The 25,146-nt window shown below is 39.2% G+C and overlaps 1 protein-coding gene and 1 non-coding gene across 3 annotated transcripts in view; one reads left to right on the top strand and one right to left on the bottom strand.

Moving 5' to 3' along the window:
* Positions 1-25,146, top strand: part of BTBD9 (BTB domain containing 9) — a 475,382-nt gene that overhangs the window by 44,954 nt on the left and 405,282 nt on the right. For both annotated transcript variants that reach the window (XM_004460278.5, XM_071218440.1), the window contains exons 2-3: positions 1,840-2,051; positions 13,893-14,256. In XM_004460278.5, the coding sequence (XP_004460335.1) occupies positions 1,867-2,051; positions 13,893-14,256 (549 nt within the window). In that variant the 5' untranslated portion in view covers positions 1,840-1,866. The remainder of the gene's footprint in view (positions 1-1,839; positions 2,052-13,892; positions 14,257-25,146) is intronic.
* LOC111764585 (U7 small nuclear RNA) lies at positions 18,144-18,202 on the bottom strand. Its single transcript, XR_002797165.1, has one exon. It is a non-coding gene; the product is annotated as a U7 small nuclear RNA (small nuclear RNA).

The raw sequence follows: 25,146 nt of genomic DNA, 5'->3' as shown, positions 1-25,146 counted from the left end.
TTGGCATATTGGGATATCTTAATTCAGGAATGTGCTCAGGCAGGTAAGGTGGGTTATTTTCTCAGTATCCTTTTGTTCTAACCAAATCTAAGATGAAGTAAGTGTATCAGATAGGTTTTTAGGCTGTTTTTAGTGCTTTTGTTAATATTATTAGATCCTCTGGTTGCTTCTGGAGCTATGTAGGAGAGAGTTAACATAGCAGGTCTGAACTGCTATTGTTAGAAAGGCCACTTTGTAAGATTGGTCTTTGGGTGGCATCTGGGAATTTAGATTTCAGGAGGGTTCCCACCGTTAACTGATATGAGTGCCTTATTGTGTCTAAATTGTTTGTACAAACAATGTGGTTTATGCTGAACACCTGCTTTCCTTCTACGAGTCTAGCATTTGGGTAAGTGCCTGGGAATTGAACTTCAACAAGCTTTCTGGGTTGGCAACATTTCAGTGTGTTTTCACAACTCATTGCTGGGGGAATTGTCTTATGTGACTGCATTGGTAGAAGGTCTTTGGAAGCTAGTGCCTGTTCCCACCCAGGCTTCGCCCAGTGCACGTTTTTTCCCTTTGCTGATTTTCTTTGTATTCTCTTGCTGGAATAAATCATAGCTGTGAGTACAACTAACTATATGCTGAGACGTATGAGTCCTCTTAGCAAATTATTGAACCTGGGGCTGGTCTTGGGGACTCCTGCCTGGCATAGCACCTATAGAATTTTGACATTTGAAGAGACCGAGCAGCCAAAGAACTTTTCTTTTCTCAGAAACTAAAGTTCCTTTCCCACACCAAGCTCAGTTACCACAACTTTTCTAACAAACAAATAATACCTCCTTTTATAAAAAGGAATAGGAAACATTGCGATATCAAATTGGGAAGTAATAGAGTGAATACTTTCTCAGCTTGTTAGAGGTTATGTCTTTACAATTTAAGTAAATTTTCTGCTGGTCCTTATTATGGGGAACCAGGGCTCATCTTCCCCCTACATCGCAGTCTTTGTTGTTGATTTCTCTGTTAGGAGTAGCATGAACATGGGATAACAGGTAACTGGGGCAGGCAGCTGCCAGAACTTAGTCCATGAGGAGCTTCCACTGAAGGCAATGCGGAGAAAGACCATTTTTCACCCATCTTGCTGAAATGGATCTGGATGTGGAAGTTTAAAGATAAGGAGCTACTAAGCCTTTAATCCTGGTCCAAGTGGAGAGTTAAAGAAGTTTTGGTGGTCCAGTGGAGAGGGGATATCCTGGCTCATTTCCCCTAGTTGTTGCATCACAGGGTGGTTGGCTTCTGAATGCCTGTAAAGGTTCTCATCCACCTGGGGGGTTACCTACACTGAAAAAACAAAGCATGCGATTAGGGATTTCAAAATAGAAACATTTTTTAGTTTTCTGAGATCATAACTCCCCTTTATAACATATAAAGCTGTTAATCAACTTTTAGCCCTTTGATTATCAAGTTATTTTTGTGACTTCTGAAAATTATTATGTTTTTATAAAGTATTTAAGATTATTTTATACCAAACCCCTAGTTGTTGATGTTCATTTTCTTGAGGTACCATTGAACAAGTGGCATGTATTTGGGTGCAGTTTTTTAGCTTGTGGTGACTCCAGGTGCTGTGTTTTTGCTTTCCTTTTGTGATAAACCTGTGAAGGTAGTAACTCCAATTAGAGTTAAAGGAAGCAGGCTAAATTGCTTCCCAGAATAAATGGGTGAATAAAAATTCCATTGGTTAAATCTCTCATGTGTTTTTTTAAGCATTTTCAATTTTTTACTTAGTTATGTTTATGGTATGTGATTTTCTAAGTGTACTCCTCTCCCCGCACTAACTCTCATCTCTCATTTATGTAATAGATCAGCGACTACCATCTGTACTACAAGATGAGTAACAGCCACCCCCTTCGACCCTTTACCGCAGTGGGGGAAATTGACCATGTGCACATTCTGTCTGAACATGTTGGTGCTTTGTTGATTGGGGAAGAATATGGTGACGTCACATTTGTTGTGGAAAAGAAACGTTTTCCTGCTCACAGGGTAATTTTAGCAGCCAGGTGCCAATATTTTCGGTAAGTAGATAATGCATTTTTCAAGGTTCAAGTCACTTGTAAAAAATACTGCATTTTTTACTCTATTAAAAATATGTAACCAAGCCTAATGACAAATCCTAGGAAACCTTCAATTTAGTAACATCTGTAAGAATGTCCTCTTTGCAGGTTTTTTTTCATTGTTATTTTTTGAGAATGATCTTTTCCATCAGTAGCTATCTTAGAATTATAGAGCTAGATAATATCCAAGCAACCATTATTATTCTCTGGCTGAGTTTTTGTTGTCCTCACCTTCTCCTTAGAGCTGGTGGCTATTGATAGTTAAGCTGATTTACTGGGCTGGTAGGTTTCTTCTTGTATAGGTGGACTTACTTTTGGACTTACTAATGATGAACATGGGTACCTCCTGGTTTCAGACTACTGAAGTCTGGAATTGTAGGTAACTCAGCATATCTCTCTAAAACACAAAATTGAGACTTCCAGGAGAATCGTGATGAAGTAGGTAGGCAGAGTCCGACCCTCTCACAAAAAAGTAGAGAGAAGGCAGGGAACTAAGTGAGCTGCTTTGGATATATGTGTAGACTGGGAAGGTACTCTGAGTCATCTAGGTTACTGGAAAGATAAAGAAGACAAAGGAAAACTGTGAGTTTCTCTCTCTAATGGCACATATACCCTGTCCTCAGGGCAAGTAGCCTTGGTCCCCCTGCCTTGCTGCTGCCAATGGACTGGGAGGGGGCATTCCCTGGGAGGAAGAGGGATCTAGCAGAGGGTGGAGAGTGGTTTCTTTGCAGTGAGTTTGGCCAGCTGAGCCCCCTTTGAATCTCGGAAGGGATCCAGACCTGGGAGACGTGACGGGGGATCCACTCAGGCAGGCTGTCATGCCCAGGGAGAGAAAGCAATTAGATTAGAGAGGGGGAGGGGACAAGTAACCTCATCAGCAGGATGCTAGCAAGCTGTAGAAGTCTAAAAATGTCTGGGGGAAAGAGGTCACATACCTAAAGAAACAGTTGAGGGAAGCGGACATGGCTCAACTGATGGAGCATCTACCTACCATATGGGAGGTCCAGGGTTTGAACGCAGGACCTCCTGGCCTGTGTGGTGAGCTGGCCCATGTGCAGTGCTGCTGTGTGTGGAGAGTGCTGTGCCACAAAGGGATGTTCCCCGTGTGAGGGAGCCCCATGTGCAAGGAGTGCACCCTGCGTTGAGCCGAGCCCACGTGAAAAAAAAAAAGTGCAGCCCGCCCACAGGTGGCGCTGTGTGTGCAGAGAGCTGATGCAACAAGGGAGACACAGATTCCCAGTGCCACCGAGGATGCAGGTGGACACAGAGGAACGTGCAGCGGATGGACACAGAGAGCAGACAGTGGGGGGAGGGGGGAAGGGAGGAAGGAGAGAGAAATAAATTAAAAGAATAAATCTTTTTTTTTTAAAAAAAGAGAGACAATTTAGCTCAGCAGAAGAATTCCCACCGTGCATATACCAGGCCCCTGGTTCGATTCCCAGGTCTGTCAAGAGAGTGATCCACCTGGTTATCAGGCATCCAGCTGATACCTTATGACAGGGAATATATAGACATTCTTTTTGTTTTGAGCTTTCTTGGATCTGTTATTTTTTTTTTTAAAGATTCTTTTTTATTTTTATTTTTAAATTTTAATCGCTGCAAGCTGGTACATCACCTACAGAGGGCAGGCTGCAGGGTGATTGATGAACACCAGCCGCCTGAGGCACTCCTTAGGGACCTAAGAGGGAAGGCTGTTTTTCCTTGGTGGTGGTTGTTTTTTTGCTTTGTTTTGTTTTATGTTGCTGCTATTTTATTTCTTGTTTGTTGTGTTTCTCCTTTGTTTCCCCCCTTTTTTCCTACCTACATTATTTCTTTTCTTTCCTTTATTTTTCTATCTTTTTTCTCTTGCTTTTCATTCATTCCACCTCTTTTTGTTTGGCCTTCAATTTTTTTTTTTTTGGTTATTATTCCTCTCTCTTTTTCTCTGTTTTCTTTCCTTATTTTTTTCTTTTTCTTTTTTCTTTTCCTCTCTCCTCATCATTCTGGCCTTTTAAGTCAATCTATATATTTTTCTCTATTTTGTTTCTCATTTCATTTTTTTCTATTCCACTCTTTTATTCTTATTCCTTTGTACATCTTAGGATTTTTTACTCATGTTAATTATTTATTTTCCTAGGTTGTGTATGGCTCCTCTTCTACCTTTTAAAATTATTATTACTATTCTTTTCATCTTCTTATCTCTTTCCTTTTCTCTGGTCCTGATTTTTTTTCCCCTAGGGAACATAGACAACAGAAAGACTGACATTATAAAAGTAATTTCTCTGACCACAGTGGAATGAAGCTGTAAATCAGTAAGGGGCAGAGAAGCAAATTAGGCACAAAGATATGGAAGTTAAATGACACACTCTTAAACAATCAGTGGGTCAAGGAGGAAATTGCAAAAGAAATCAGTAATTATCTTGAAACAAATGAAAATGACACAATGTGTCAAAAACCTATGGGATGCAGCAAAAGTTGTACTGAGAGGAAAATTCATAGCCATAAATGTCTATATTAAAAAAGAAGAAAGAGCTATTATAAAATCAAAGACCTAACTGCACACCTGGAGGAATTAAAAAAAAAGAACAACAAATTAACCTCAAAGGAAGTACAAAGAAGGAAATAAAGATTAGAGCAGAGCTAAATGAAATTGAAAATAAGAAAGCACTAGAAGAAATAAAAAAAACCAAAAGCTTGTTCTTTGAGAAGATTAATAAAATTGACAAACCCTTAGCTAGACTAACAAAGAGAAAAAAAGAGAAAATACGGAGACGTAAAATAAGAAATAAGGAAGGGGTTATTACCACTGACCCCATTCAAAGAGTAATAAGAAATGAGGAAGGGGTTATCATGACTGACCCCATTCAAAGAGTGTCATAAGAGGATACTTCGAATAATTGTATGCCAACAAGATGTATAATTTAGAGGAAATTGACAAATTCCTAGACACATACAAGCATTCTTCATTGATAAAAGAAGAAATTGATGAACTCAACATACCAATCATAAGTAGTGAGATTGAATTAGTCATCAAAAACCTCCCAACTAAGAAGAGCCCAGGACCCAATGGCTTCACAGGTGAATTCTGCCAAGCATTCTGGAAAAAACTAACACCAATCCTGCTTAAACTCTTCAAAAAAGTGTAGTGGAAGGAACATTGCCTAACTCATTCAGTGATGATATGATCCTATACCCTGAAAGTCATGAGAAATCTACAGCAGGAAGCAGACTTGGCCCAATGGATAGGGCGTCCGCCTACCACATGGGAGGTCCGTGGTTCGAACCCCGGGCCTCCTTGACCTGTGTGGAGCTGGCCCATGTGCAGTGCTGATGCATGCAAGGAGCGCCCTGCCACGCAGGGGTGTCCCCCACGTAGAGGAGCCCCATGCGCAAGGAATGTGCCCCTTAAGGAGAACTGCCCAGGACGAAGGAAAGTGCAGCCTACCCAAGAATGGTGCCTCACACACGGAGAGCTGACACAACAAGATGATGCAACAAAAAGAAACACAGATTCCGGTGTCACTGATAAGGATAGAAGTGGTCATAGAAGAACACATAGCGAATGGACACAGAGTGCAGACAACTGCGGGGTGGGGGGAAGGGAGAGAAATTAAAAAAAAAAAACTACAACAAAGCTTCTAGCGCTTATAAATGAAATCAGTAAAGTGGCAAGTTAGGCGGCGGACTTGGCCCAGTGGCTGGGGTGTCCGTCTACCACATGGGAGGTCCGCGGTTCAAACCCCGGGCCTCCTTGACCCATGTGGAGCTGGCCCACGCACAGTGCTGATGTGTGCAGGGAGTGCCGTTCCACTCAGGGGTGTCCCCCGTGTAGGGGAGCCCCCATGTGCAAGGAGTGCGCCCCATAAGGAGAGCCGCCCAGCGCTAAAGAAAGTTCAGCCTGCCCAGGAATGGCGCCCACACACACAGATGACACAGCAAGATGATGCACCAAAAAGAAACACAGATTCCCATGCTGCTGGCAACAACAGAAGCAAACAAATAAGACGCAGCAAAATAGACACAGAGAACAGACAACCGAGGTGGGGTTAGGGAAGGGGAGAGAAATAAATGAATAAATCTTAAAAAAAAAAAAAGTGGCAGGTTATAAGATTAATGTGCAAAAATCAGTAACATTTCTATACAGCAATGATGAGCAATCCAAGGAGGACATTAATAAAAAAATTACATTTACAATAGCAACTAAAGAATCAAATACTTAGGAATAAATTTAGTATGTAAACAACTGTATGCAGAAAACTACATAACATTGTTAAAGGAAATCAAAGAAGACCTAAATAAATGGAGGAAGATACCCTGTTTATGGATAGAAAGCCTAAACATCATTAAGATGTTTGTTCTACACAAACTGATTTACAGATTTAACACAATCCCAGTAAAAATCACCACTACATTTCTAGTTCCACTGAATTGGAAAAGCTAACTATGAAATTTATATGGAAGGGCAGGAAGCCCCAAAGAAAAATGGAATTGGAGTGATCACATTACCTGACTTTGAAATATACTACAAAGCTACAGTGTTCAAAACTGCCTTGTAATGGCACAAGGATAGACATAACTGACCAATGGAACCAAATTGAGAGTTCTGATTTAGATCCTTACATATACAGTCAACTGATACTCGACAAGGCCATCAAGCCCATTCAACTGGGCGAGAATGGCCTCTTCAAGAAATGGTGCTTGGTTAACTGAATATCTGTGTCCAAAACAATGAGAGAGGAACACCATCTCACACCTTAAACAAAAATTAACTCAAGATGGATGAGAGATCTAAATACAAGAGCCAAGACTATAAAGATCTTGGAAGATAACGTAGGGAAGTATCCACAGGATCTTTTTTCATGAACTTTACACCCAAAGCATGAGCAATGAAAGGAAAAATAGGTAAATGGGACTTGTTCAAAATAAAAAACTTCTACAGCTCAAAGGAGTTTGTCAAGAAAGTTAAAAGGCAGCCTATTCAATGGGAGATAGGGGCCCAATATCCAGCATATATGAATAAATCCTATACCTTGAAAATAAAAAGACAACCCATTTTAAAAATGGGCAAGTGATTCGAATAGACACTTTTCCAAAGAAGAAATACAAATTGCTAAAAAGAACATGAAAAGATACTCAGCATCACTAGCTATCAGGGAAATGCAAATCAAAACTACAATGAGATATCATCTTATACCCATTAGACTGGCAGCTATTAAAAAAACAGAGGACTACAAGTGTTGGAGAGGATGTGGACGACTGGGAACCCTTATCCACTGCTGGTGGGAATGTAGAATGGTGCAGTCATTGTGGAGGACAGTTTGGCAGTTCCTCTGGAATATAAGTATAGAACTGAACATGATCCAGCAATCTCACTACTGGATGTATACCCAGAAGAATTGAGAGTAGGGACACAAACAAATATATGCACACCAGTGTTCATAGCAGCATTATTCACTGTTACTAAAACTTGGAAACAATCCAAATGTCCATCAACAGATAAATGGATAAACAAATTATGGTATATACATACAATGGAATATTACTCAGCTGTAAGAGGGAATGCAATATTAACACGGGATGACATGGATGAATCTTGAGGACCTTATGTTGAACGAAGCAAGCCAGGCACTGAAGGACAATTATTACATGACCTCACTGATATGAATTAAGCAAATTGAGCAGACTCACAGAGCTAGAGTCTGGAAGATAGGTTTACAGGGAGAAGAAGGTTGTGTTCAATATTTGTACGTCAGTTGTAACAAATGTACCATCCACATGTAAATTGTTATTAAAAGGGAAAGGGGAATGGGGGAGAATGTTGGGTATATATTCTGTATGTGACTTTTCTGTAACCTAAAGCTTCTTTGAAGACAAAATGAAAGAAAAAAACAAACTGGGGGAATAAATGAAAGAAAATGGTTACTGTACTTACAAGACAACAGATCTTACAGTGATGAAAGACATAAAGTAAGAAAAAATTAATATTTTAAAATTACTTTCATTTCAAATTTATTTTTAAGTTTTTGGTATTTTAAAACCATTGTTATTTCATTTTCATGTTAATTGTATTTGGTTATTTTGTTAGCTTCATTTTTGAAGAAGTTTTGGATCACAGAAGGGTTACAATTGTGGCAGGGAAGGATCATTGGTGCTAGGTATCAGTGATAGGGGATGCATGGGAGGGAGTTCATCTGGGGCATACCTATAAGGCATATGAATGAGTTCAGGTGTTCATGGGGCATTGTCACTGTGGGTGGAGTTTTCACACAGCAACCCTAAGAATATCAAATTCCCATCCTGGGGAGCTCCTCCACATTCTCTAATGGGACAGCAAGAATCCCTGAGTCCAGACACAGGGACTGGTGAAGGAGGATGGATCATTGACAGGCCCTTGATACTGATGACTGTACTTAGGAACCTTCACTTTTGAAATTGAAACTTAGCCTAGTATTATAGGATGCCTAAGAATATCCCTGTTGCTCAAATACGGCTTCTCTCTAAACCAAACAAAGCATATAAATGCATTCCTGGGAAGTGGATTTGGCTCAATGGATAGAGCATCTGCCTACCACATGGGAAGTCCAAGGTTCAAACCCAGGGCCTCCTGACCCATGCGGTGAAGTTGGCCCATGTGCAGTGCTGATCTGCGTAAGGAGTGCCATGCCATACAGGGGTGTCCCTTGCATAAGGGAACCCCACGCACAAGGAGTGCGCCCCATAAGGAGAGCCGCCCTGCACAAAAAAAGTAGCTTGCCCAGGAGTGGGGCCGCACACATGGAGAGCTGATGCAGCAAGACGATGCAACAAAAAGAGACACAGATTCCTGGTGCCACTGACAAGAATACAAGCTGACCCAGAAGAACACTCAGTGAATGGACACAGAGTAGACAATGGGGGGGGGGGGGCAGAAATAAATAAAAAATAAATCTTTAAAAAATAATAATAATAAAGAAATACATTACCTTTCCCTCAGCGTGGCACATAATTCCCAGGGATGAGCTTCCCTGCCACCGAGGGATTACTACCAAGCATCAACTAGTAATGCAACTGCAAAAAGACCTTGACCAAAATGGGGAAAGGGTAAAGACAAATGAGTTTATATGGCTAAGAGACTTCAAAGAGGGTCAGAAGGTCATTACAGAGATTATACTTATGCACGTTTCAGCAGGATCTCATTGCCTGCCAGAGTAAATATTGCCTCAAATATCAAGGCTCCTGAGGGCTCTGGAATCATCCAGACACTATAGGCAGGGCAGGCAACTCAGGACTTTGGTGCTCTGCCAGTGGGCCCTACTTTGGAATTTATGCTCCCTAGTGTGACAGAGTTGGACTGAGTTGTAGTTTCCCTACGCATGGCTTTCTGCCCCTTCTATTTGAACCTATAGTTAGTACTAGAGTTGATAGGTGTATGTTCAAGAGACTTAAATCTTTGGGCTCTCCATGTACCAGTTGGGCCCTGAATCTCAACATAGTCACAGCACCTGCTGTCCAGTTCATTGGACTCACCCAGGACAGCTAACAAGGAGATGATGACGGACAACTCCCATTCCAAGGAACAGAGAGAGTCTGCAAGTACAAGCAAGATAGTCCCAGCCATCTGCCCCATGGGATCTAAGCCCCCTCTCAATTAGAGGCAGAGTGGGCATCACCATGCCAGAATCCTCAGGATTGGGGATGAACAATGGACTAGAGTAGCCTTAGTATTATTCTCCTATAGACTTATTGTGATTCTAGCAATAGAAGAACTTTTTATCACTGATGTGGAGGCAGTGGCCACTGGAGGTTCTGAGAGGAGAGAGAGGGAAAAATTGGTGTAATTTTGGAGCATTTTCGGGACTTGGGAATTGTCCTGAATGACATTGTAATGACAGATACAGGACATTGTATGTCTGGTCATAACTTACAAAAATGTGTGTGAGAGAGAGAGTGTGTGTAAACTCCAGTGTAAACTATAATCCACGCTTAGTGGCAATGCTCCAAAATGTGTTCATCAATTATAACAAAAGTAGCACCCTAGTGAAGGATGTTGTTAATGTGGGAAAATGTGGGAGGGGTAGGGAGTAGGGCATATGGGAATCTCCTATATATTTTATGTAACATTTATTTATGTAATCTTATTTTTGAAAAAAATTTAAAAGTATACAAAAAATACAATAAAAATTATGTTAATTTCTAAGTCTAAAAACAAAAAACACAAAATTTGACACCTCCAAATTAAAGGAAACTTAGTAGCAAATGAGTTATCTTAGAGTTAATACTAAACAAATATTTATGTACTTAATTGATATAAAAATCTTACTTATTTATAGCTATAATATTGTTATTCATACCCTTAATTACCAGAGTTATAAATATTAAATTCACCTCTAATTTTACACTTGAAAAGTTATTGTAGTAACAGATACATATAATACAAAATTTCCCATTATTCTACATTTTAATCTTAATTAAAGGAGATTATCACTGAATTATTGCCTAGGTGATAATTCTTGATAATGGCCCTTTCTCTGTTTACAAGGATGGGGATGATTCAGAGTTACTGATCTGCCCAGAGAAGCTTGATATCCAAAGATGGAGATTCCAACAGCTCAGAGAAAATTTCATTTACCTTCTAGTGAAGTTACAGTCTGGTTTTTAGTATCAGAATTAACCAAGACAGCAAAACAGCAGTACTTGGAGCCACATACATTGTAATCAAGTGTGTTTTTTGCAAATACTTATTTTAGCTAGAACTTAGAGTACTTTTAAAACCTTTCTATATGTTCCATCTTTTATATAGAGAGTGTCATTGTAGATGATACCAGGAGCTTAGAAAAGAGAAGTTTGAATTGTAGTTAATGCTTCCCTCCTATTTCCCTGGCCTTGATCTAATTGTTATTTGTTACCAGCCTTCTGTCCTCTGTACACGTTCCCTTTTGGGTTTCTTTTCCTTTTCTTTCTTTTGGCCCACTCATTACTATTAAAGTGTTCAAGAGTCCACCCTTGATTAACTCAGAACTTTTAAACCTTTTTAATATCTGTTAATATTTTATATTTTGCTCTTTTTTAAAAAGAACTTGAGACAACTGTAAGTAGGTATCTGTTGGATGATACAGTATATTCTTTTTTTCTTTATTTTCTTTTAAATGTTACATTAAAAAAATATGAGGTCCCCATATACCCCCCACCCCCTAGTATATTCTTAAAAGAAACACAAATCTAAATCTTTTTTAAAAAATCTGAATCCTTTAGAAATTAGATGATCAGCCTGAGTTGAATGGAATATACTCTCCTCCCTTATTGACCTTGTTTTTGATATCCCTGTGGATAGTACATTATTGAAGTTTTTTAATCGTTGATGGCTTGCTAGGTTAAACTTCAAGTCATTACTAATGCTATTTTAGACAGATTCTCGTTGTGGACACTATTCACGTGCAAAGGAATGTTAATTGTCAGGTGAGAGGCCCAACAAAGTGCTGCCATGAGAACATACCAGTTCCCAGATATGGACAACCTAAATTTGCAAAAAGGAACTCTTTATACTAAACATTGGGCTTCTGTCCTTGTCTCCTGGTCACAGTTGGGGGTTTATATTTAGTGTTCTTGGCAAACATTATCATAAACACTTTTAAAGCACTGAGAATCCAGATAAAGATGGTGGATCATTCTCGTGTGAGAGTTAAGGCTTGTTGAGGACTCTCAAGGAAGGAGTTCTTTAATTTAGTAATTTTATGGTCATGCTTGGATGCTCTCTGGATTAATGAAAACCTTCAAGGGTGGTCTTACACAGTGCATAATCCAGTAAAGGAGAAATGCTCAGAATATTCAGAAATCTTTTCCTAGGTAGTTTCAACTATTTTCCTGAGGCAAGCAAGAATGCCAGGTCCTGGGAGAGGATGGGTGAAGTTCCATTCAGAGATGGAGGAACCCTTGAAATGCTAGTCCTGCTCTGAGAATTTTAGGAACAGAGTGAGTCTCTTTCTCACTCTCTTACTTTCTTCTCATGCGTGTTTTCTCTTTACACTTGCATCTCTTTTCTGTACTCTTTCCCTGTTCTTTGCAACCCCCCTTTCTTTCCTAACGGGTTGGAGGTTTAGTTGGTTCATCTAATTACTCTTAGAGTAATGGAGGTAAAAACACTATGCAGTGGACTCTATAGTGTTCATTATTTAGATGATGAGGTAAGTGGTAATGTTGGACTTTCTTTTCGTCTTAAAAATGCTGAAAAACAAAAAGTAAAAAAATCCATAATCCCACCACCAATTTCATATTTCATTTTTAATGTAACAAATGAAAGTCCTTCCCTCGTAGCCATCTAATTCCATTATCCAGAGGCAATTACTGCTGACAGTTTAATATGACTTTTCCCTGATTTTTCTAGATTTAAGTAGATTTATCTGTATATACCTGTACACACATTTATAAGTAAGTGGCTAGACATTGTTTTCCAGACAATACATGTGGATCTGCTTATTGACTTACATACTTACTATATCTTGGACATCTTTTCCAAGACAGTACATGTTGATCCCCCTTGATCCGTCTAATGGCTGCATAGAATGTGTGTATTACAATTTTATCAACCATGTTCCTGCTGATGAACATTTTTTCTGTTTCAGTATTATAATCTTGTACATTTATCTTTACCTTGCTATATAATTTCTTTAGACTTGGCTCTTAAAAATGGAATTGCTGACTTGAAGGGTATGACCATTTTAAACTTGAATAGATATTACTAAATTAGTTTCCAAAACTAATAGTACCTATTTGTATTCTCAACACAATGCATGAGAGTACCTGTTTACCCATTGTTTTTACATGGCTTTTTTTCTTTTTAAGGTGCTGGGGCCAGGGATTGAACCCGGGGCCTCATATGTGAGAAGCCAGTGCTCAACCACTGAGCCACATCGGCTCCTTTGAATTGGTGTTTCAATTTGCTTGTTTTTTTTTTTGTTTGTTTTTAGGAGGCACCGGGGACCAAACCCAAGACCTCCCATGTGGAAGGAAGGCGCTTAACTACTTGAACCACATCTGCTCCCCTTTACATGGCTTTTTTTTTTTAAGATTTATTTTTTATTTCTCTCACCTTCCTCTTCCCCTCCCCCACTTCAGTTGTCTGCTCTCTGTGTCTATTAACTGTGTGTTCTTCTGTGACCACTTCTATCCTTATCAACGACACTGGCAATCTGTGTTTCTTTTTGTTGTGTCATTTTGTTGTGTCAGCTCTCCATGTGTGCGGTGCCATTCCTGAGCAGCCTGCACTTTCTTTCGCGCTGGGCAGCTCTCCTTACGGGGCACACTCCTTGCCCCGTGTGGGGCACCCCTTCGCGGCACAGCACTCCTTGTGTGCATCAGCACTGCGCATGGGCCAGCTCCACACGGGTCAAGGAGGCCTGGGGTTTGAACCGCGGACCTCCCATGTAGTAGACGGACGCCCTATCCATTGGGCCAAGTCTGCTTCCCCACATCGCTTTTTAATTTCTGTCAGTCTAATGGGGGAGGGTGATATCATTGGTATTTAATTGATTTTATCTTTTCTTACTGAGTTTTAGTTTTTGAACTACCTTAGCATCTTTCTATGATTTTATGTTTATCTCAAAAGATCCCTTTCCTTCTTTCTATTGTGTTCTGAGCTCTCAGAATATCTCATCATTCCATTTGTTTGTAGAATTAATTCAAAATAGTTATAAAAAGGTTTCTTTTACTTCCTTGAAAGGACCATTTAAAATCAGTACTACAGTTTCTTCACCTGGATCTTTGTGTCATTAAATACATTTGTATAATGTCAGTAACTGTTAAATCCTGTTTGAGTTTCCCCTCATGTGTTTATTTTCTGATGTGCAGAGCATTACTATATGGTGGGATGCGAGAGTCTCAGCCTGAAGCAGAAATCCCTCTCCAGGACACCACTGCAGAGGCATTCACAATGCTGCTTAAGTACATCTACACTGGGCGAGCGACGCTGACAGATGAGAAGGAGGAGGTGCTGCTGGACTTTTTGAGCCTGGCTCATAAATATGGATTTCCTGAGCTGGAGGATTCCACCTCTGAATATCTCTGTACCATACTTAACATTCAGAATGTCTGTATGACTTTTGATGTTGCCAGTCTCTACTCTCTTCCCAAGTTAACTTGTATGTGCTGCATGTTTATGGACAGAAATGCCCAGGAGGTGCTCTCAAGTGAAGGCTTCCTCTCCCTCTCTAAGGTGCGTCATTGTCTAAAAGTAATTCACAGGCATATGTTGTCTTATTTATACCTTACAATAGAAATATAGCAATGGATGTAGAGTGAAAAAAAGGAAAATCTTTGTCACAAAAGGAGTTATCTGGCTTAGCCACCTGCTTCTGGCTACTAGAACTCTAGATTATGTAAGAAAGAGGCAGGTTGTTTCTGTTTTCTTATAAAGTTCTTCTGGTAAGTTTTACATGCAAAAGCGACTGAGTTGCCCATGCCTGTTTACAATGCGATGAGTGTCAAAATGGGTTCTTGGCAGTATTGCATGCTGTTTGTGGTTTTGTATTTCTCTGATAGAGTGTATATTTCTCTGATAGAGAGTATAATTCCTTATAGCAAGAGGAATAATTTGTAAAGGAGATCTCATGTGTCATTGGATATCTTTAAGTCAGTGCTTTTTTCGGTACCTCGTTATTTACTAGTTTATGGTATTTTTTTATACTGTATAATAGCTAGAATGAAACTGTTTTGCTCAAATCTTTCAACCTTACATGCACCTTCACTTTCTGTGCTCCTCCTAGGTCCTGGATGTTGCCAGTGAAAAAAATCTGTTGAATACCTACATATCTTGTTTTGAATATGAACCACAATTCTTATTATTTTACTTTTTTTTTTAAATAAAAATTTATTGAAGTATATCCATACATGAACATACATAAACAATAAGTGAATAGTAAAAGTGGTGAATTTACAAAACAAGCATGCATATCATATACAAGTCTCCTGTACATTACCCCACCACCAACACCTTACGTTGTTGTGAAACATTTGTTACAAACTATGAAAGAGCATCGTCAAAATATTACTACCAACTAGAGCCCATATCTTATATTTGGTGTATTTTCCCCCCAACTTACCTGGTTATGAACACCTTGTAATATATTCATTATCATACATGAGAGAACATTCTCTTACTCTTTTAACTACAGTCCATCTTCTACCACTGGATTCCCTGTGTTGCACAGTTTCATGCTTTGTACAATCCATTCAAATATATACCCAGTGGCTCTCATTTTCATCACAGAATTGTGCTGTCATCACCTCAGTCAACTTTAGAATGTTTTCATTACTTCAAAAAGAAAAATCCCTATATCCCCTAATACCCGCCTATTATCCCTTAGAGTTGAAATATCTCCTTGCCATATCTGCAAAATATTACAGTATTACTATTATTGTAACTATCACCTATAAGGAACATTAGTTGTAATTTTCCCGTATATCATCATATTCTTAGCACTTTATAAAAGTAGCGCATTCTTATATTTACTATTAACCACAATCTTCATCCACTACCAAAATCACTATATTATACATTCCCTAGGTTATTCTCTATTTTCCTTTCAATTGATATTTATGTCCACAGATTACCCCTTTCAGCCACAATCATATTTATAAGTCAGCAGTTTTAGTTATACTCACTGTAATATGTTACTATCAACTCTATTCATTTCCACACTTTTACAATTAACCTTATTAATGCTACATACGTTAAGCATCAGCTCCCATTCTCAAACCACATTCTATTTCCTAGTAACCTGTACTCTAGAGTTAACTTCTGTGAGTTTACTTATCATATTTATTTCATATTAGTGAGCCCAAACAATATTTGTCCTTTTGTGTCTGGCTTATTTCACTCAACATAATATCTTCTAGGTTCATCCATGTTTTCATAGGCATCCTGATTTCATTTCTCCTTACAACTGAATAGTATTCCATCATACATATATACCACATTTTGTTTATCCATTCATTGGCTCGTGAACACTTGGGCTGTTTCCATATTTTAGCAATTGTGAATACTGCTGTTTTGAACATTGGTGTGCAAATGTCAGTTTGTGTTCTTTCAGTTCTTCTGAATATATTCCTAGTACAGTTATTCCTGGATCATACAGCAGTTCTATATTTAGCTTCTTGAGGTACCACCAAACTGTCTTCCACAGAGGTTGCACCGCTCTACATTCCCAAAAACAATGAAGGAGTGTTCCTTTTTCTCCACATCCCCTCCACCACTTGTAGTTTTCTGTTTTTAAAATAATGACCGTGCTGTAAGGTATGAAGTGGTATCTCATTTTAGTTTTTATCTGCATTTCCCTAATAGCTAGTGATGTTGAACATTTTTCATGTGCTTTTTGGTCATTTATATTTCCTTTTTGGAGAAATGTCTGTTCAGTCTTTTGCCCATTTTTAAAATTGGGTTGCTTGTCTTTTTATCATTGAGTTGTATAATCTCTTTATATAACATGGATATCACACCCTTATCAGATGTGTGGCTTCCACTAATGTTTTCTCCCATTGAGTAGGCTGCTGTTTTACTTTCTTGACAGAGTCTTTTGAACAATAAAAGTGTTTAATTTTGAGAAAGTCCCCTTTATCTATTTTTCTTTCATTGGTTATGCTTTGGGTGTTAGATTTAAGAAACTACCACCTATCACAAGGTCTTGAAGACGTTTTCCTACATTTTCTTCCAGGAGTTTTATGCTTATAGCTTGTATATTTAGGCTCTTGACCCATTTTTAAATTAATTTTTGTATAAGGTATGAGATAGGGGTCCTCTTTCTTTCTTTTGGATATGGCTATCCAGTTCTCCTAGTACCATTTGTTGAATAGACTATTCTAGCCCAGCTGGGTGAGTGTAGCAGTTTGATATAGTTATGAATTCCAAAAATGGATATTGGATTATTCTTGTAACATGATCTGTGCCTGAGCATGATTGAGTTATGGTTAGGGCATTACATCCCCACCCCTTGGTGGGTGGGGACTCATAGATAAAAGGCATTGCAAAGAACAGAGTTGAGGATTTCTGATGTTAGAATTTGATGTTGAAGACCCAGGAAGTCAGCACCCAGAGGAAAGAAAAGGCAGCACCAGGAAGGAAGGAACCTTGAACCCAGAGAAAAGCAAGCCCCAGGAATGTAGGAACCCAGGAAACCTGAACCCTTACAGACATTGTCAGCCATCTTGTTCCAAATAGACTTTGGTGAGGGAAGTAAGTTAGGCTTTATAGCATGGTATCTGTAATCTCCTACCCCAAATAAATACCCTTTATAAAAACCAACCAATTTCTGGTATATTTTGCATCAGCACCCCTTTGACTGACTGATACAGTGGGCTTGTCAATCTTGTCCAAAATTACGTGACTGTTGATGTGACGGTCTACTTCTGAATTTTTGATTTGGTTCTATTGGTCAATCTGTTCATCTTTATACTGGTACCATGCTGTTTGTTTTGTTTTGTTTTTTTACTCCTCTATCAAAGTAATATGCTTTAAAGTCAGATAGTGAGAGTCTTCCAACTTTGTTCTTCTTTCTTAAGACATTTTTGGCTCTGTGGCGCTCCTTACCCTTCCAAACAAATTTGATTATTGGCTTTTCCATTTCTGCAAAAAAGACTCTTAGGACTTTTATTGGAATTGTGTTGAATCTGTAAATCAGTTTCGGTAGAATTGACAAGTTAATATTTTGTCTTTTAGTCCATGAGCAAGGAATGCCCTTCCATTTATCTAAGTCTTCTTTGATTTCTTTTAGCATTGTTTTGTAGTTTTCTGAATACAGGTCCTTTATATCCTTGGTTAAGTTTATTCCTAAATATTTGTTTCTTTTAGGCACTATTGTAAATTGAATTTTTCTTCAATTTCCTCTTTGAATTGCTTATCAGTAGTGTAAAAACACTTGATCTTTCTTTTTAATCTTGTATCCTGTGACTGTTGAACTCATCTATTTTTCAGGAATTTTTAGATACAGGATCATATCATAAGAGAAGAACAAAAGTTTTACTTATTCCTTTCCTATTTGGGTACCTTTTATTTCTTTATCTAGCCTAAATGCTCTAGGTAGAACTTCTAACACAATATATATTTTTAAGGGCCTTCCAGCAAAAGCTAGAAGACCTACTAGACAAATTTTAAAAGAGCTGTATTGTAGCACGATATTGAATAACAGTAGTGACAGTGGGCATCCTTGTTTTGTTTCTTATCTCAGTGGGAAACCTTGCAGTCTTTCACTGTTGGGTTCAATGCTAGCATAGGTTTTTCATATATGGCCTTTATCATGTTGAGAAAGCTTCCTTCTATTCCTATCTTTTGGAGTGATTTTATCAAGAAAGGATACTGTATTTTGTCAAATGCCTTTTTTGCATTAATTGACATGATCATGTGATTTTTCCTTCTTCAATTATTAATATGGCTGATTATATTAATTAATTTTCCTGTGTTGAAAAACCCTTTCATACCTGGGATAAAACCCATTTGATTGTGGTGTTTAATTCTTTTAATGTGCTTTTTTATTTGGTTTGCAAGTATTTTGTTGAGGATTTTTGCATCTATATTCCTTAGAGAAACTGTTCTATAAATTTTTTTTGGTAGTATCTTTACTGGGTTTTTACTATTAGGGTGATGTTGGCTTCATAGAATGAGCTTGGTCGCATTCTTTCCTTTTCAGTTTCTCTTTTTTTGTTTAGAAGACAACATATCTTTATTGAGGTGGCCACCATGCATCTCCAACATCAAGGAGTTATGCTTGCTGCCATTTTCATTGGCAACTTCTCTTTAATTACCACCAGCCATTCTTCCAGTCATTTCCCAGAAAGACTTTGTCCCCAAGAATTCTTTTAGCCTTTGCCTCATTTATTTCCATGTGAATCCCCCCAACAGTTGCAACATCCTAGGAGACAACCTAAGCTCAAAAGAAGAAGGAATGAAATCCTGGACATGTTCAGGAAAAGTAGCAAAGTGAGAGCCCCACTTTCCTCCTTTCACTTTGAGAGGAAGGTACTAAAGGAATTATCATAATGTCTTCCTCAAAATAAGATAGTTGTTAATGGATCCCCGTTGCAGATATGCATGGGTTCAGCTTTGGTGTTGAGAGAAAATACAATGAATGTATTGAAAATCATCCTTTCTCCAGGCCCTTTAAGCTCTGGAAGTGGCTAAATCCACCTGTTCCTCTCCACAGAACATTCTGAAGGTTTTACTGCTGGGGGTAGAGGAAGTGAGAGAGGTACCCTATTCAAAATTACAATGGTAATAACAATGGTATCCTTGCTTTGGAGCTGAGCTCTGGGCTCAGGCAGACCATCAAAGTGCAACTTCATGACCATGACTGAGGAGGTTACCTGACAACTTCACTGGAAGTGCTTGCATAACATGCTAAAGAATACATAAATACGCCCTCTCTGTCAAATGCTGACAACACTTAATTTCTTTCCCATTTAGTTTCTCATGCTTCAGACCTTTTTTTTTCTTTTCCTCTTTGGAACATAGGCTAGGAAAATATGTTTTTAAATTTTTTAATGAGAAAAAATTCTTAGGTATTCTCAAAAGAAAAATTCCTTTTCTCAAGCAAGTTCCTAATAGGTTTCATGTGAAATAGTAATCTCACGGGCAGTTTGGATAGTATATACTCATTTGTAATGCATGACTGCCAAAAACTTTATGGTAAGCAAGAAGACTTCCCTAAATTCTTTCTCCCCAAAATAAGGTGTTTTCTCTGTAAAAATTAGAGGACCTCCATTTTTCAACCTCTAATATCTCCTAATCATAAGACCTCAGTAGAATATCTGTTCTGGTCCTATTCATATAAGCAAACAGATTCTTTATTCCTGCTCATTTATTGTTCCTTTTTACTTCTGGACAAATTATATAAAAATATTTACTGATAGCCTATGACAGGCAAGACTCTGAAGTATATAGAAATTGGCATATGAGTAACAAAAATGGTGAAAATACGTTTCTTAGACCTAGGTTTACATTTGCCTGGACTTCCCTCTGTGGTAATTGGAAATAGATACTTAAGAGTGGAATTTAGTTAAGGGTTACTTTAGTATATGCTAAGATGAAATACAGCCTCAAATATAATAGTACCTTGAGCTTTTGGACAATATATTCTTTTTACTAACTGCTATTTCAAGCAGACTTTTTTGATGAACTTATTTATTTTAATAAATCAAGATGAGGTAGATAGTTGCCAGGTGACTCTTCTCTATACGTATATTCCAATAGACCAACAAGTCTGACATCACAGATTCTTAGAAAGTACTCTGAAAAAAAAGGTAGGATTTAAATGATTTCCCAACAGAAGTGAGTGCACCCTACTTGTCACGGTCTTTCTTAAATTTGGTATTATCAGTCTCCCTATTCTTTGTGACTTTTTGGAGGATCTTTTAAGTCTGGTCCCATAGTCTTGACAATTTGCTCTAACTGATCTGCAGCAGACTCTAGTATTCTTTGCATTCTCAGTTTTTAGTGCATCCACCAACTTTTTTCAAGGTGTCTACTATATATTCCATATGGGAAGTCCAGGGTTTAATTCCCAGGGCCTCCTGGTGAAGGCAAGCTGGCCTGTGCAGGTGAGCTGGCCCAAGTGGAGTGCTGGCCCATGCAGGGGTGCTGGCCTTCATGGCATAGTGGAGTGCTGGCGCAGCAAGATGATACCAACTAAAAGAGAGACAGAGGAAAGACAATAAGAGAAGCAGCAGACCAGGGAGCTGAGGTGGCACAAGAGATTGGACTCCTCTCTCCCACTCCAGAAGGTCCTGGGATTGGTTTCTGGTGCCGCCAAAAGGAAGACAAGTAGACACAGAAGAACACACAGCGAATGGACACAGAGAGCAGACAACGGGGGTGGGGGGGGTGGGAGGGGGGGGTGGAATAAATCTTTAAAAAAAACCCACAATTTGCTTTTAAGGGGAAAAGGGAAGGGGAAAGTTTTAGGCAAAGTAAGAGGGAATAGAAGGAAATGATGAAGTAGATAAGTGACATCATAGAGGACATCTGGCTGATGAAAAGAGCAGTTGGGAAAGGAGCAAATAAAAATTAACCTTTCTACTGGTAAATTTAAAACTGTTGGCACATGTGCTTCTCATTTACTCTTCAAAAATGACTAATCCTATAGATTAATATTCTGGGTCCCTAATGTGGGCATTGATTTGCTCAGTGGTCTGAGTGCCTGTAAAACATGAATGAACTCTGGGATGGACCATACTCCCATAAAGGATAACCTGACCCCAGCAAACACGGCACACGTGTTTTCCACAACTTGTTTTCTTTTTTTTTTTTTTGTATTTTATTTTTTTTATTTTTGTTTTTTTTTATTACTTTTTTTTTAATTCATTTTTTTAAGAAACATTACATTAAAAAAATATGAGGTCCCATTCAACCCCACCACCCCCACCACCCACTCCCCCCACAGCAACACTCTCTCCCATCATCATGACACATCCATTGCACCTGGTAAGTACATCTCTGAGCATCGCTGCACCCCATAGTCAGTGGTCCACATCATAGCCCACACTCTCCCACGTTCCATCCAGTGGGCCCTGGGGGGATCTACAATGTCCCGTAGTTGTCCGTGAAGCACCACCCAGGACAACTCCACGTCCCAAAAACGCCTCCCCATCTCATCTCTTCCTCCCATTCCCCACACCCAGCAGCCACCATGGCCACCCTTCCCACACCAATGCCACATTTTCTCTGTGGACATTGGATTGCACAACTTGTTTTCAAATGGAGTTGTTCCTAAGCTACTACACCTGCTTAGATAACCAGACATGGAAAAATCCAAAAACCAACGCCATTTCCAGGAAATAGAAATAGCACAAAATATATCCCTTCCTTTCCTTTTCATTGTTTTCTTGTGATTGGTTTGTTGAGGTCTTCTTTTTCTTCTAGGATCATTGTAGGTTGGTTGTGTGTTTCTAGGAATTTGTCTGTTTCATCTATATTGTCTGGTTTATTGGTGTACAGTTGTTCATAGTATCCTCTTATGATCTCTCTTATTTCTGTGGGGTCAGTGGTAATGTCATCCCTGTCATTTTTTTTAAAGATTTATTTTTATTTATTTAATTCCCCTCCCCTGGTTGTCTGTTTTCTGTGTCTTTTCGCAGTGTCTTGTTTCTTTGTCCGCTTCTGTTGTCGTCAGCAGCACGGAAAGTGTGGGCGGCGCCATTCCTCGGCAGGCTGCTCCCTCCTTCACGCTGGGCAGCTCTCATGGGCGCACTCCTTGCGCGCATCAGCACTGCGCATGGGCCAGCTCCACACGGGTCAAGGAGGCCCGGGGCTTGAACCGCGGACCTCCCATGTGGTAGACGGACGCCCTAACCACTGGGCCAAAGTCCGTTTCCCCCATCATTTCTGATTTTATTTATTTTCATCTTCTCTGTTTTTTTCTTTGTTAGTTTAGCTAAAGGTTTGTCAATTTTCTTGGTCTTCTCAGAGAACCAACTTTTGGTTTTGCTGATTCTCTATTGTTTTTTTGCTTTCAATTTCATTTATTTCTACTCTCATCTTTTTCTTTTTAAAGATTTATTTATTTATTTATCTCCCCTCCCCCTGCCCTGGCCCCAGTTGTCTGTTCTCTGTGTCTATTTTCTGCATGTTTTTCTTTGTCCACTTCTTTTGTTGTCAGCGGCTTGGAAATCTGTATTTCTTTTTTTGTTGTGTCATCTTGTTGTGTCAACTCTCTGTGTGTGCGGTGCCATTCCTGGGCAGGCTGCACTTTCTTTTGTGCTGGGCGGCTCTCCTTACAGGGTGCACTCCTTGCGCGTGGGGCTCCCCTACGCAGGGGACACCCCTGTGTGGCAGGGCACTCCTTGTGCGCATCAGCGCTACGCATGGGCCAGCTCCACACGTTCAAGGAGGCCTGGGGTTTGAACCGTGGACCTCCCATGTGGTAGGCAGATGCCCTAACCACTAGGCCAAGTCTGCTTCCCTCATCTCTTTCTTTCTTCAGCTTGGTTTGAGATTAACTTACTGTTCTTTTCTAGTTCCTTCAGGTGTGCAGTTAGGTCTTTGATTTTAGCTCCTTTTTTAATGTAAGCTTTGATGGTTATAAATTCCCTCTCAGCTGTGCCTTTCCTCTGTCCCATAGGTTCTCCCCTCCACCCAAGATCGCTCCCTCATCTGTTTGCTTGTTGTTTTTGCTTGTTGCTTGTGCTCATTGTCTGCTCATTGTTTTTTTGCTCAATGTCTGCCTGTTTATTTTTTTAAGGAGACACCAGGAACCAAACCTGGGAGGTGGGTGCTCAACTGCTTGAGCCACATCTGTTCCCTGCTTGTTTGTTTTTGCTTGTTGTTTGCTCATTGTCCCCTCATTTTTTCTTATCTCATTGTTTTTGCTTGCCATCTTCTTGTTTTTGCTTGTTTTCTGTTCGTTGTTTTTGCTCATTGTCTGCTAGTTGTGTGCTTGTTTGTTTGTCTTCTTTAGGAGGCACTGGAAACTGAACCTGGGACCTCCCATGTGGGAAGTGGGTGCTCAACTGCTTAAACCACACCCGCTCCCTCCCATAGGTTTTGATATGTTGTGTTCTCATATATATTTGTCTAAAGATATTTACTGAATTCTCTTGCAATTTCTTCTCTGATCCCTTGATTATTTGTGTGTTTAATCTCCATATATTTGTGAGTTTCAGTCAGTTATGAAGTCAGAAGGAAGTCAGTTTCATTCCATTATGATCAGAGAAAGTGTTTTGTATAATTTCAGTCTTTAAATTTATTGAGACCTGTCTTGTGTCCCAACATATATGCTATCCAGGAGAAGGAGCCATGAAATTTGAAAAGAATGTATATCTTGGTGTTTTGGGGTATAATGGTCTGTGAACATCTCTTAAGTCTAGTTCACTTATCAGATTTTCAAGCTCTTATTTATCCTCTGTCCAGATGTTCTCTCCAGTGCTGAGAGTGGTATATTGAAGTCTCCAGCTGTTATTGTAGAGAGGTCTGTTTCTCCCTTCAGTTTTGCCAGTGTGTGCCTTATGTATCTTGGGACACCCAGGTTAGGACATAAATATTTATTGTAGCTATTTCTTCTTCATGAATTTCCCCTTCTATTAATATTAGTACATAATGACCTTCTTCATCTCTTATAACAGTGTTGCATTTAAAATCTATTTTACCCGGTATTTACATCACTACTTCAGATCTTTTTTGGTTACTATTTGTATGGACCATCTTTTTCCAACCTTTCTCATTCAATCTTGTATCCTTACCTCTGAGGTGAGTCTTTTGTAGACAGCATATAGATAGCTAATATTTGTTTATCCATTCTGTCAGTCTGTCTTTTGATTGAAGAATTCAATGCATTAACATTTAATGTTATTACTATAAAGATATTACTTAATTCATCTATTTTATCCTTTGGCTTTCTTACTGTTGTCTGTCTTTTTACCTTTTAAATTATCCTTCCTAAAAATCTCCATTTAACTGTACTCCAAGTCTCTTGCCATTGTTTCTTCCTTTCAAGCTGCAGCACTCCCTTTAGTACCTCTTGTAATTCTGGTCTTTTGATAACATACTCTCAGTTTTTGTTTCTCTGGGAAACTTTATTTTTATTTTTATTTTTTTATTGACTTTGTAATAATATTACATTAAAAATATATATGTGAGGTCCCATTCAACCCCACCCCCCCACCCCACCTCTCCCCCCCCACCTCTCCCCCCCCCCCCCCCAGCAACACTCGTTCCCATCATCATGACACATCCATTGGATTTGGTAAGTACATCTTTGGGCACCTCTGCACCTCATAGTCAATGGTCCACATCATGGCCCATACTCTCCTCCATTCCATTCTCTGGGAAACTTTAAAGTCACCCTCATTTTTGAAGGACAGTGTTGCCAGATACAGAATTCTTGGCTGGGAGTTTTTCTTTTTCAGTACCTTAAATACATCTACCACCATCTTCTCTCCTCCATAGTTTCTGATGAGAGATCAGCACTTGATCTTATTGAGGTTCCCTTATATATGATGTTTTGCTTTTCTCTTGCTGCTTTCAGAATCCTCTTTATCTCTATATGTCATTCTGAATAGTAGGTTCTCAGTGGAGTTCTGTTCAAATTTATTCTGTTTGGGGTGCATTTTCCATCTTTGGTAT

Source organism: Dasypus novemcinctus, chromosome 11 (assembly GCF_030445035.2).
Source record: "Dasypus novemcinctus isolate mDasNov1 chromosome 11, mDasNov1.1.hap2, whole genome shotgun sequence".
NCBI lineage: Eukaryota > Metazoa > Chordata > Mammalia > Cingulata > Dasypodidae > Dasypus > Dasypus novemcinctus.
Note: the sequence above shows the minus strand (reverse complement) of the source record. Positions and strands in the feature narration are given on the sequence as shown.